Source organism: Myodes glareolus, chromosome 5 (genome assembly GCF_982192425.1).
Source record: "Myodes glareolus chromosome 5, mMyoGla1.1, whole genome shotgun sequence".
Lineage (NCBI taxonomy): Eukaryota > Metazoa > Chordata > Mammalia > Rodentia > Cricetidae > Myodes > Myodes glareolus.
The window spans coordinates 93384065-93398214 of record NC_142030.1 but is presented as its reverse complement, the minus strand read 5'-3'; the positions used below and the strand labels follow the sequence as shown (position 1 = coordinate 93398214).

Genomic DNA, 14150 nt, shown 5'->3' with positions numbered 1-14150 from the left:
GAGTGAGGCAGTCGCCCTAGGCACAGCTGCTGACCTCATACAGTCTTTCTGAGGTGACAGATGGACGCTTTCAAGTTAGTCTCACCGAGGAGTCCGGTCGTCCAGTCCCCTTAGCCTCGATGAATCAGTTCGCTGAGGCCACGAGCCTCATCAGCAGTCCATGACTGCTTGGCAGGTCCTGTGACCTTCCTTGGCGTGTGTTTACCTTCTCAACCATGAGTCGGCTTTTCCTGGTGTTTGAAGGGCTGCTTTCATCATTTCCGACCTCCCTCCAAGGTGACACTCTGCTCTGCTAGACTCGGGAACTCCTTCCCCGCCCTCCTCCCCAGAGCATAAAGGCTGGCGGACGCCAAGGGCACCACACCGCAGCGCCTGAGAAAGCTGGCCGGCCTCCAGCTCCAGCCGCCCTTGCCACTTTAAGAGCCCGTGCTTTGGGAAGAGCCGAGGCCGGTCCCTTACCGAGGTATCGCGAGAAGCGCCACCGCGGTTACTTCTCGCGATGTTTGGCGGCACGAAAGGCGGCCATTTTGGGGTCCCCCCCGCTGGTTGTTCCGGCGGCGTCTCCCAGGCTGCGGCTGGGACCAAAGCCGGCCCCGCTGTTGGCCGGCCGACCGACACGATGTGGCGGCTCCGCTGCAAGGCCAAAGGTGGCACCCACGTTTTGCAGGGGCTGTCCAGCCGGACCCGCTTACGGGAACTTCAGGGCCAAATCGCCGCTATCACCGGCATCGCTCCGGGTAGTCAGCGAATCCTCGCCGGCTACCCGCCCGAGTGCCTGGATCTCAGCGACCGGGACATCACTCTTGGGGACCTGCCCATCCAGTCAGGTACGGGCACCGGCTGGGGCCGGGGAAGTCCTGGAGGACGTTGAGGGGAGTGAAGCCAGTAAGTAAGGCAAGGTGCCGGTGGGGCCAGCTAGGGGCTTCATGGTCCGGAGCTCCGGCAAGGCAGGGGCAAGTGTCAAGTCCTTTCCGTGTGGTTGGGAGAAAAGTCCAGAGCCTTGAAGTTCCCGGTTCCCCAAGCCTGCTTCCAGGTCAGCCTCGGGAACATCTCATTCATTTTGTTTTCTCTGATTTTCCAAAGGACAGCAGGACCCTTTTCCACTGGTACGATGTTTTTTGTTTTGTTTTGTTGTGTTGTGTTTTGGACTTTTCCCCGCCCTGGTCCTAATCAGCAGGCCAGCGGTTGAGATACCGATTTTGTCTTATTTTTCCCTTTTGTTAATTTGTTTTTATAGTTTGTTTCGCGTCCAACTTTCTTGGGCTGTATTAACTGTAGAGTTTTGTTCCCAGTATTAAAACTTGAACATCAGTGCTGATCAAGAGCTTTTCCAGTCTGTGACAAGGGCTCTCTAAACATCAGTTGGTATAGTCATGCTAAGTGCCAGGAGAACACCCTAGTGACCTACCGAGTCTGTGGTGAACATCTGAAAAATGCGTGTTTTTTAAATGCAGAATATAGGAGATTTTGTTTTTCAGCTTCTCTTTATACATAAGGGTTTTTGTCACTAAGTTGAGATGCAGCTTGAAGCATTTTGCTCTGTTTTCCTTTCCGAAGACACAGTGGACAAAAAACAAACAAACAAACAAAAAACTTGTTTACAGAGTCGTGTTCTCCTTGGTAACACACTTTATGCTTTAACTCACTTGGCTCATAATTTACCAAGTTGACTAATAAACACCCAATCTGTAATTCCTCTGCAGTTCTGGATTTGTTTTATTTTTCACAGGTGACATGCTGATTGTTGAAGAAGACCAAACCAGACCAAAAGCTTCACCTACATTGTCCAAACATGGTGCTCCTAGTTATGGCAGGGAACCTTTGCCTGTGCTTACCAGAACCGCAGTCCCGGCAGACAACTCTTGCCTCTTTACCAGTGTGTACTATGTCGTTGAAGGTGGAGTCTTGAATCCAGGTTGTGCCCCTGACATGAGACGCCTCATAGCACACATTGTAGCCAGTAATCCAGACTTGTATAGCGAGGCGATCCTGGGAAAGACAAACGAAGAGTATTGTGAATGGATCAAAAGGGATGACACTTGGGGGGGAGCAATCGAGATCTCCATTCTGTCTAAGTTTTACCAATGTGAAATATGTGTAGTAGATACACAGACAGTCAGAATTGATCGTTTCGGGGAAGATGCGGGCTATACCAAAAGGGTTCTGCTCATCTATGATGGCATCCACTATGATCCACTTCAGCGTAACTTCCCTGATCCAGACACTCCTCCCCTGACCATTTTCTCCTCAAATGATGATATTGTTCTTGTCCAAGCACTGGAATTAGCTGATGAAGCTAGAAGAAAGAGACAGTTTACTGATGTAAACCGCTTCACCCTGAGATGCATGGTATGTCAGAAGGGGTTGACTGGACAAGCGGAAGCAAGGGACCATGCCAGGGAGACAGGCCACACCAACTTTGGAGAGGTGTGATCTGTTCATGGTGAGAGTTGGAGCCTACTACCTCACAGATCCAGAAGGCTCTGGGTTTTCCAATAAGCTATTCATAACCCTACAGAATAGAAGAACACATGCTTGGACCATCCTTTTGACTTAAACCAATAAGACTGACGCTGAAATTCCTTGTTAAGATTAAAATTAGTGTGCAAGTTTACAGATGTGTGGCTACACTAGTGGCATGCCCTCTTTCTACTAGGGTGATGGAATAGGTGGCTTGGGCCACCTGAAGCCTGGAGTCTATTTTAAACCAGCACCCAGCGGCTTTAACTTACAGAAGAAAACATCTTATTTTAGGTAATGTGAAAGCCTTGCAGAGGGTCACTGGACATACACCACAGTGTCTCCAGTAATTGGTTCCTTTTGATAACTTGGAATGAGTTAGTAGTTTCTAAATTCTGAATTGATTCATCAAATGAAGATACTCAGAATTGTCAAAACTTTTTATATTGCAATTTGGTAGACTTTATAAGTGTATCTAACAACTTCTGAGTGCATAAAAAGCAATTTTACAGGGATGCGTGTGTTTCTTGAGAATGTTGTCTAAAACAGGAATGGGGTCCTGTTTGAGAGTTCTGGCATATTAAAAAAAAGTAGAATGTATAAGGGAGAAAGGTGCCTGAAGCAGCTTACTGAAGCTTTAAAAGACCGTTGGCCTCTTGTTTTAATGCAATTCATGTGTTGCTGTTTGTCACATTAGATAATTTTTTCTTTTAAATGAGCAGGGTATGCCTTTTTAATTGCTAATTTAGTTTAAAATTCAAGAAGTATCTTGAAATTTGAGTGATGGCTTTTTTGTTTTTGTTTTCTTTTGCTGTGTTACATATCAATTTGTCTGGAGGGATTTCATTTCCCCGGGCTTTCTGCTTAAAGCCCTTCCTCCAAACAGTCTTCCTCTAAAGTGTTAATGCTGTGCAGGCTTTGAGAACTTCGTAACAGTCTTTTTCATAGACAGCAGTGTTCCTTGCTCCGCTTTGTTCTTTTGGATATTCCACATTTCTGCAAGTTAGGACTTTACCTGTGATCTTTGACTTTCAGTTTTTAAATAGCTGATTGGGTTTGTTTCGCTTCCAAAATATGAAAAGTTTTAAAATCCTTGCCTTATACAGCTCTCTCAGAATTCTACTACCTAGATCAGATATGTAGCCATTTGCTTGATGGATTGATCCTCAAGGCACACCCACTCAAAACTTAGCTTCTCTATAAATCTTCCAGGTAAAATCTACCTCTTAATTCTTGTAAAGATCAGGGATCTTTAAGTTACAATGTGTTGTGCATTCTGTCATACAGTGTAAAGAGGCGCTGTTGTGAAGTTTTCTTATTTCCTTCCCATATTTATTAAGTAGCTCAGACAACCGTTGGTGTACTTTAGACACATCTTTTCCCGTGTATCTTAGCAATTGTTTTTAAATTAAGGTCAACCCCTAGCCATTTACTTGGTAATGGTAACCATGTAAAATTAAGGAATGTTAAAGTCAACACTTTAGAGAAAGCTCCTTTAAGGAACAGTTGAACAAGTCACAGAGAACGCTTCAGTCGTCAGGTGACAGTCGTCCTTGATTTGAGACAGTGTCTCCCCATGTGTTTCTAGTTGGCCTGGAATTTGCTATATAGTCCAGGCTCCTCAAACTTGAAGTAATCCTTCTGCCTCAGCCTCCTGAGATTACAAGCAGGGACCACCACACCTGCCCAGATGACTTTTCTTGAATACCCTTTGTGCACATAGCCAGTCAGGCGATGACAGTTACTATATAAATTGAAAATATTTAATTTTGTTTGTTTTTTTTTTTCACTGAGCCTTAAAGATAGCACCGATGAGCTTAGAACACTGAACATTTGGCATTCATGATATTTAATTTAATAAAATATTTAATTTAAAACTGTACATTAAAAATATAGCACTGGGTAACATCCATCAAATTGAGTTTTTTGCTTCATATTTAAAAAGTTTGCCTTCCTGTACCACTTGAGCATCCAAATTCAATGTTTCTAAAATTTTGGATCCAGACCTTTGTTCATGCAACAAGTATTTATTGTGTAACTTATAATGTGTCAGGCATGTTCTATTTTTTGAAAATAAATTCCTGTCACTTTAAATTTGAGTCTATGTCATCTACAGAGGATTAGTTTAGTAAATGTAAAGAAATAGAATGAGCACTGGTGTCTTAAAAATCAAACCCTTTGTTCTAAGTGGTTTTTATACATCTTATTTAGTATTTATTTAGGGACAATTTCTTATCCTATTTACTCTTTGCCTGGTTTGTCCAGTTGCCAGATAGGCACTGATAGTCAAATGGCTTTCAAAAAGGCGTTTTAATTATTTGCTGACATGAGAACTGGTGTTAGAGTGGTGTTCTGGATGTAGAACATTCAAAGTGAAGCATTATATGCAAATTATTTAATTATTAATTTATGTTCATTCTAAATACAAGCTAGTTAGTCTCAATATAAAGGGTTTGTTGTTTTGTATTTTTTCTTGTGCTTATTAAGCTCTTGAAATATTTATTAATGTGAGTAAACTCATTTTGAGAATTTTGAAGAATCTGTGAATTTAGTTTCACCATAGCTAGAAGAAACTTTGTCCTACTGAAACCCTTCTTGTTTGTTCAGTTGTTGTCTGTCCTGCAAGAATTTCTTTTTTAATTAAAATGACACAACTTATATTAATGTGGTAGAATATTAGTGATAGAATAAAAATTATACTCTTGCCTCCGCTACCCCATCCTTCCCACAGTCTTCTTTGGATTAAAGATTCAGTGTGTTTTTATGAAGATACTCTCCCTAGTCATGGCATTGGCCCGAATTAATGTCCCTGGAAATTTTGTGATGTGGCAGCCATATGAAGACATTGGGTGTTACCACATCTTTTGCTAGTGATTCATGGCTGATTTAATTGTCCTCCGTGAATGAGAAGTGGGCATAATGAAATGGCTACTGGCCAACCTAGCCCTGTTTTTAGAAACTAATACCATTATGTCGTTTGAATATTCTGTCGAGTTCCAGTCCCAGAAACGGAGAATCCAAAAGTTGCATTACTTACTACCTATGTATTCCCCTCACTGCTCATGCCCAACTTGTTTATCTATTTAGCTTCCTCCCTTCAAGCTGCCTAGCTGAATTTTCTGTCCTTTTGGAAAATATACAATAGGATATATGTGAAATTAAGTAACAATGATCCATAGACACAAATTATATAACACGTTATATATTAAAAATCAGGTGGCCTTCTTAAATTTACATATACTAAGAATTACATTTTTCATGTGTTGAAATATTTTTTTTTGCAGCACTTTAAATTAGAGAATTGGAGTTTACGTAGCCTTGTAGAGATCCCAGGACAGGAAAGATCCGACCTTGAGCTGCTAGCCATCAGCTCTTCATCAGTTATTACCATCAGTATTTGCTGTATCGTATGAGAAAGTCTAACTTCAGTCACTGTTAGGAGCATGGTCTGTGCCCTCACATAAGAAATGCTACTTCTGTAATGAGATTGTTATCACTTGTTTTACAGTATTCAAAATTTGTTTACAGCACAGAGTTTTTTAAAATTCATCAAACCTTTTTTAGATTCATCAAATAGCTCATTTTAAAGTAAGCTTATTTTAGGGAGATTGTTTTTTGAGTATGATATACAAGCAGTATTTTTAAGGAACTCTTGATCTGAATAAGCTAGTTTGTTTCTCCTAGTGATAGGCATCAAACCAGGGCTTTGCACTTGCTAGGGTAAGTAAATGCTCGCTGATCAGCATTCCTAGCCCCAGGATGTATTCTTAATAACCACTGTAATACATCAACACACCCAACTCAATGAATGGAAGATGTCCTTGATTGTAATAAAGGATTTTTTTGTCAAAAATTAACATTTTGTTTATAGTGCTTTAATATTTTATTAGGAAAACAAAGTATTATGTTGATACAGAATTATGGATATATGTCTTAATTTAATAGAAAAAAATACTACTAAAAAGGAAATGTATAAGGCAATGAATGTATGTAAGCATTTTGCATGGCACACTTTTTACTTTTTTAAAAAATACACATTAGCCTGTATGTAGGAATTTAAGTATAGTGAAGGTATTATTTGGTTAAGTTATAGGTCAAGAGGTTGAGAATTTCTACTGAGATGATGTGGCTTGCCACCAGAACTGGTATAGAATGTTTAGTTGAGTGTAATCCCCTAGTTATTTAAAGGACAAGGGTTTCCATTTCACATTTTGTGCCATTCAGGACTCAAGGTGTCACAAGAAATATATTTATACCAAATTAATTTTTCCTTTAAGAATGCCTAAAAGTACATATAGCATGTTAAAATGATAAGGAATGAAAAATAGTCTGTAGTGCCTGTGTTAACACAGAAGAGGCAGAGCTCCTTAAATAAAATAATCTTAAAGCCTGAGATACAGAGCTCTAGAACATAATTGTGAAGGGGCCAAACAACAAAGAGTTGTTTTCTTGGCATAAGAAAATGTGTTCTTAGTGAAGATGGACAGTATTGCTTTCAAAATGTTCCCTTGTCTGTTTACCAGCAAGTTTTCAAAGTTCATGCACTGCTGCTGCCTGGAAGATGTCTAACTTCATTTTATACAACTCATGATTTTGCCTTTGTTATTAAGATGCATTCATTTTATTTATGACATGTGATTTTTCAATATCTAAATGTCTGACGTGACTTGTTTTAAAGGAATAAATTAAGTAAAAACATTGTTGTGTGAGCGTGTTTTGGGGTTGGGGCAAAGGGCCAGCAAAGAATACTACACTCAAGTTACATATTACCAACCCAGACCACAGCTTGGATTTGTGTACCTGATTCTCACACCCTTGGAGTAGTTAAGTTTCTCCTTCTCATGCCGAAAGTCACTCAAAATTTCTCTTCACTGACTAAATTTATTTATAAAGCCCCTGAAGTTTATATTCAATACCCTTTGCTGATGGATTGTTTAAATGGAAAGATTGAACGTGCCTGTTTTGTGCTAGAATAGGATCTGGATGGGCTTCCACCTATTTGAAAATGATGACGTCTCTATAATTTTTAGGTGTCAGCAATTAAATAACTAGAAACCCTGGAGTTGTTAGGGTTGGCCAGAGCTTAGGTTTTCTAACTTGATCTAAGTCCACAAATGCACACAGCACACAAACCAACAATAGAAAGAAATGGATGCCTTAATATTAAAGACTTAAATACTGTGAAGTTTTCTGCATTATGGGAATGATACTAGAAGTCAGTCGGTCTGTATCATCTTGAAAAGTATTTTAATATTTGCTATAAAATATCTTTTGCTACAAAAGAACCTCTTCCTCATTTCAAATGGTATTATACACACGCAAATCAGGGTTTTTCTTCCCCTTATCCTGATAAAGTTGGGAAAAGAGTGTCTTGGCTATGATAGAGGCTGCAAAGTAGGACATCCATTTGTGGTAGATGCATACTTTCTGACATGATAAAGATCTTACATCCCCAAACCTGAAATAAGGCAATCAAGAACAGAAAGTTCACAAACATACTTTGTTTTGAAATTTTGTTCTATCTGGATGTCTTTGTCTCTCTTGCAATGGCACCAAATGCCAGGTTACAGAGTAACTAAATGTGACAACCCTATAGATCAGACAAGTTCCTGGTCAGTTGAGGGTGTAGCACACGGGAGTTTAACCTACACTGGGTATATAGTCCTTGTTCCCCTTGTTTTGTTCAGCTGCCACAAGTGCCATTCAACCTTTCAGCACAGCAGTTACCCAGTCTGGAGTAGACATCTCCAGAAGAAACCTGGCCCCAAGTATTGGGTATATCACACCATACCTACCTTTTCCCTGTCCCAGGCCTAGTAATCTACCAAATTCTTTATTGCCTTTTTGGTTCTTCATTGCTGAATGTAGCAGAAGGCTCATCTGGATTACTTGGTTCAACATTTCTAGAAATGGATGCCTGTAGCATTACCTTATGGTTATCAACAGACCACCATCATAAAACTTTAGCTGGGGGTGGGTTATAGCTTGGAAATGGCAGATAGAGGAGGAGAAAAGAGTACAATTTGACAATTTGGGATGTAAAGTCCAGAAGGAAAAGTGCTTAGCAAGTAACATAAACATATCTATCACAGTTCACATTCGTCCTTGTGGCTATTGTATTGATATAGTCATCCAAATTGTAGGCAAATTCAGATACTAGAATTCCACGCTCCTTTTATGAGTGAAACTGCTTCCTATTGGGGCTAGGAAATCAGTGTTCCCTATGGTCTTTACGAATTCCTTCTCCCACAGCATGACTATTGCAGGAGAAACCAATCAGGTTCTTAAACCTCCAGAGTATGAGACAGACTGAATTAAGACCTTTTGAATAAGTGCCCTCCCTCTAGGTTCATTTAATAGCAAAACATCCCATTTGTGGTTTTGTGTGTGTGTTTGCGGGCTCCCACCTGAGAACCTCATTGAGTCTGTCCTTATATTTCCTGAAGGAGTGCCAAGGCTAGGCATGCACTACCGTGCCTATGTCCAGTTCTGTCTGTCTTCCTATAAAGATGAAAACTAAGATGATTTTTGTCTAAGAGAAGCTAAGTTATTTCAGGTAAGCTGTTAAATCCTTCCTAAATTCTCCTTGTGGGGCACAATGTCACATTTCTCAGAATTACCAAAAATAAAAATGCAGATTCATTCAGTGAGCTTTCTTGAACGGCACTATTGTTTCAGAAACTGCCCTGGATGCTAGATGCACTGGAAGGAAAAATAAAGACACAGTGCTCTAAGGAAATTAGAATGTGGGATCCATGAAGAAAATAATGGGATGGGAAGAGCAAATTAAAATCGGTGAGTCTGGGAGCGCCTTTTAGAAATCATAGTATTAGGGATGAAAGCTAAACTCTATGTCATAATTAATCCTTTAAAGAGTAGGAGGAGCATTGAACTGGGATATGGCAGCATCTGTAGACTCAGTACTGTGAGAGGGACCCAAGTAGTTCCCTAAATTCTGCCCATAGTACAAGTGAGGGGAGAAGAAAATAGATGCTTTTAGACGTGGGCAAGGACCCAGATTTGTGCTATCTTTCACTGTCTTAAGCCCTTATTCCAGGCACTTGTGTCCATACGGGTATGTGCATATGCATGACAAATGGAGACATCCAGTTTGCTTCATGTGAGCAGACCAACTTCTGTCTTCTAGTAAAATACTGGGACATAACAGATATTTTTTATATATTTGAATGAATGAATATGAATAAATGAAATCAGGGTCTAAGGAAATAGACACTGGCCTTGATGTTTGTCATAGAGTGACTAAAAGGGCATGAAGGCATTCAAATGAATCATCAGATCTTTGTCTCAAAGGAATTTTATTAGCTCTTACTGGAAAGTCCAAGACCTTTGATATGGCTAGAACTAGAGCTTCAAATAAAGTCTTTGACTCTTAAAAACATATCATCATCATTTATAAGTACTAGAAACAGAGAAGGGCCTAAAATTTACGGTCAAATACTTTGGAGGCTTTTCAAAAACAATGCTGGAAGCTAGCAGACATTAACGCTGTGTACACAGCCACCGAATCAAGTAGAGATAAAGTTATTTCAGACATGCAGAATTTTAAACATTTGTCCATAAGAAACTAATAGAAACTGCTATGCCAAAAGAAGAGGGCTAAGAAGGAATAAAGTCTGCGCTCCAGGTAACTCAAGAGAAAAGGGCTTTCTCCCAGTTATTGATGAAGATAATAAAATGATAGCCATTGACCAGCTACACAACACTCTTCCCCAAACTGATACAAATGTGAAGTCTGAAGGAGATTTTTCTTCAGGATGAGACTGATAGAAAACAATGTATATGTGAGTATACTGAGAGGGAATTTACATAATGGGTGGGGTGGAGGGTGTAGAGACAGGTACATAGGAAAGGTGAGTGACCATATATCTCATGGCTCAGCTATCAACATGTGTGCAATATAGGAAACATAATGGCAAATCAATCCCATACCAGTTAGGTTTTAAAGGGGCATTTATTTTGGGGGGTAAACTTACATGCACATAAATCGTCAGGAAAGGAGCCTAGTCGCATGAGCAGGAGCCGGAACCAAGCTCCGGAACCAAGAGGCCGAGCTGAGGTTTGCCACTCTTCTTTTAAAGAGAAATATACCACACCCCAGTGGGCTGGTATTTCAGTGGCTATTGGCTGACGGAGCGGAAGGCACTCCCGCAGCACTGTGGGCTCGTGCGTCAGCGACTATTGGCTGAAGCAGCGGAAGGTACTCCTGCAGCACCTCCCCCTTTTGTTTAAGTAAGAGAGTTCTAAGCCTACTATGAAATTATATACAGTAAGTACAAACCTACAAAATTATATGCAATAAGTACAAATATCCTATTCTAACTAGCTAAAATCTTGTATAATAAATAACTTGGCCAAGTCATGAGAGGAAAGTAGCTACATTTATCTAGTCTTCAACTCCATAGAAGATCTGAAAAGGGAAATAATGTTACCTGAGTAATTAGGAAGTGCAATCAAAGAACTTCCAAAAGATGCAACAAATCACAGAGACAACTGGCTACCTGGGCAATCACCAAAGACCTGTTTGCAGCGTTGAAGCAACCAACTTTGACTAAGGCCTAGAATAACTGACAGATTATTTTTAACAGGCAAGAGATTTTTCAAAACCATCTTACCCTGGCTTGGCAAGATTTAACAGTTCTGTTTATCCATTTCCGGATTGTATCCATTTCCAGATTTTAACAGGCAAGAGATTTTTCAAAACCGTCTTACCCTGTCTTGGTAAGATTTGACAGTTGATGGGGCCTGTTTGTTGGGGGTTTTTCTATCCTCCCACCAGGTCCCCACAATTGTTACAGAATGGCGCCCAACATGGCCACCTCATGTTACAGAAACAGAGTTAGGATAGTAGTTTATTTCAACCAGGACATATGTGTACTTTGAGGAATGGGGAGATGAGCCAAGACTTAGATGTAAGTCCAGCTACAATGGTAACATTTTATACCTGAGTGGTAGACAGCAGGGTGCTGTGCCCAGGTGCCTGAAACATTTATTTTCCAAGACAAATGTCTAGGATGAAAGAGAAAAGGAGGTAAGGGACCCTCTGATCATTCTAAGTTTATTGTAAGTTGAATAATTGCCTGTTTGTAGTCTTTTGGGAGATTCATTGAATTTTTGCTTGTATTTTAAGCAAATGTTTAAATCATTCACCTATATAAATCTGAATCAAATCCGGCAACCCCAGCATGGGTGGAGCTCCAGTTGCAGTGAATGGATGTGGAGATCCCTACTGTTTTCTCAGTATTATGACATCACATATGTTTGATGATGAATTAGAAGCAGAAGTCACAGCCCTGAAGACCTCAGTCATCTCTGATCCATACGATGCCAACAGGGTCCCAGGTTGTCCCAAGTGTTCTCAGGTTTCCTTCACATTATTCCTCTTCATGGCTCCGGGATACTTCCCTCCCACCTATGATCACAGAGAAAAGAAAAACCATGTGTCATCCTAAAAAACAGAAACATCTGCAAGCCAAAAATGAAACAGAAAATGAAGCAAATTGTTAGAATTGAGTATGCAAATTATCCGTGTACCTAATGCTTCCCACTGGGGAATTTTTTTTCCATAGTATAGGCAGACTGGAATCATACTGGTGCCTGACAACTGTGATGGTTGATTGATTGTCAGTTTGACTGTATAGGAAATGGTGAGGCCCCTCATCAATACCAGCTGAATTCAGAGCAGTTCAGTCACAGATGAGCACAAAGCACTAGGCCCTCTCTCCCCTAGCTGCCAGCTGGTGCCTTCTTGCCTCAAAACTCTGAGAGCTGGAAAGTGACAGACAGCTATGTGACCATGACTGAGCCCACCAAAAGAAAATGAAACATTCTCAAGCCCCAGAATATTCATTTGAGAAGGCTTTGCCTTGCAAACCAATAGATCTGGGGGTTTGGGAGACGTCTCTGCTGGAAGAAAGCAAAGATGATAATTTCCTGGGTACTGCATATAGGAAAAAGAACTTCTCAAAATCAGGGACTTTTAAAAACCACTGTCTTCTACCAAAATGCCATGCCAGCTCTTCTTGCTGTCTCTTCATTAGTGTATTAAAGACAGCTTCATTTCACTAGTCTCTTAAAACTGTTACTGCAGAGTGAGGGTCTTGCTTGTTGAATCAGGTTCTAAAATCATCTGGGAAGCATGCCTCTGGGCATACCTGTCAGGTTTTATCTAGATTACACACACACACACACACACACACACACACACACAATGCTGACTGAATAAAAAAGAGGAAGTTTAACCTCCCTATGAAGTGTGGATAGTAACAATGCCAATGCTTTTAGTTGAAGACATGGAAATGTTAAATGTGATACCCAGCACACAGCAAGGGTTTGAACTAAGCAATCCTTGCAGTACGTTTTCATTCCGCCCTTTTACTGCCGGCAAGTGAAATACTTTAAAGTTGGTCGTTTCTAGGGATAAGCTACATTCAGGAGAACAAGGCAGCTGCAGAGAAGTCGGTCCCCTCTGCCCTGAGTGGCCTCTGCACCTGGAGGGAGATTTCTTCCTGGAAGCAGGAGATTTCTCACTCACCCTCCTCTCCCATACACACCAAACATTTCCCCACCACAGAAGTGCTTGCTAGGCTGGTGGGGAGCTGACTTTACTTGTTTTCTATGTCCATTGCCACCTTCTCTAAGCAACCGAAGGGACCAGAGATCCAAATGACAGAGGTCAAGTTCTATACTTTCTGGCTGTTTGCTCTAGCATTATTATTATTATTTTAAATCTGGAAAGGGACTTTCTAGAGGGAGAGAAGTTGGTTTTATTTCCCCAGAAAGAAAACTACCAGGACGACAAATCAGCAAGCGGGTGAGTCGGCTACATCTCTAACCTTGATATCCCTGAACCTTCTTTGAATATGAAACTGTCTATGACCGAGAGTTAGAAAAGCTGATTCTAAAACTAGCCATCAGAATATTAGCCTGAAGAATACTTTCAGCTTCAAGTGGAGGAAGGATGGTCTAAACAGGAAAGCCGGATCTCTGTAGGCCCATAGAAATACATGGTGCCTTTTTGGGCGGAAACTTCACCCCAGCCCCGGTCATCCAGACACGCAAAGTCTGGAATGTTCAGGTAGAAGTTCCACCCCAAGCCCCCTCCCCTGGGAGTTGCCTCAGTCCAGACTCCGCCCCCAAGAAAGCCCGCCAACCGATGATCCCTCCCCAGAGATGCTCAAGATCATTCTCACAGGGTATTTAAACTATCTCCGAGAGAACAGAGGTCTATCTTTCCCATCACCTGGGGGGGAGGGTGGGGGTGGGATTGGAAAGCCAACCGGGAGCATTTGTAACCATTAAACCTGGGCTTTTTCTAATTCGGTTTGATTTGGTTTGATTTGGATTATTGCGTCTGGTGGAGAGGCTTATCGGGGTGCAGAAACTTCTCTGTGCCCAGCCAGAATGTTGTGTTCCTTTCAAGGAGGAAAATCAAGTACCATTGGCCTACTTCCATCCTTCCAAACTCTCCTTTCTCTCTTCACTCTCGGTTCAAACCAGCTCCAGCCTTTTCCTACCTCTCTGTTTTAGCTCTCTATTGGCTCTAAGCCAAAAAGGGGGCGGGGCGAGGGCAGGAGGTGATTGGCTAAGGCAGAGAAGCACCACCCTACTCTTTTCCCTACCGAGCCCTCCCTGACTTAACAGCTGGAATGAGGAGTAGGGAGGGAAACTAG

The 14150-nt window shown here is 41.2% G+C and overlaps 1 protein-coding gene across 1 annotated transcript; it reads left to right on the top strand.

The window, feature by feature from the left end:
* The first annotated feature begins 348 nt into the window (after positions 1-348).
* On the top strand, positions 349-7158 carry Yod1 (YOD1 deubiquitinase). Its single transcript, XM_048430654.3, has 2 exons — positions 349-827; positions 1730-7158. Exons 1-2 carry the CDS (start codon positions 500-502, stop codon positions 2431-2433), a joined length of 1032 nt encoding a protein of 343 aa, XP_048286611.1. The 5' UTR covers positions 349-499; the 3' UTR covers positions 2434-7158.
* Positions 7159-14150: the final 6992 nt, after the last annotated feature.

Bases quoted from the DNA above. Each gene is read 5' to 3' on its own strand.
- Yod1 (XM_048430654.3), top strand. From the start codon at position 500: ATGTTTGGCGGCACGAAAGGCGGCCATTTTGGGGTCCCCCCCGCTGGT. The intron at 828-1,729 runs GTACGGGCACCG...TATTTTTCACAG, and splicing joins GGACCTGCCCATCCAGTCAG to GTGACATGCTGATTGTTGAA.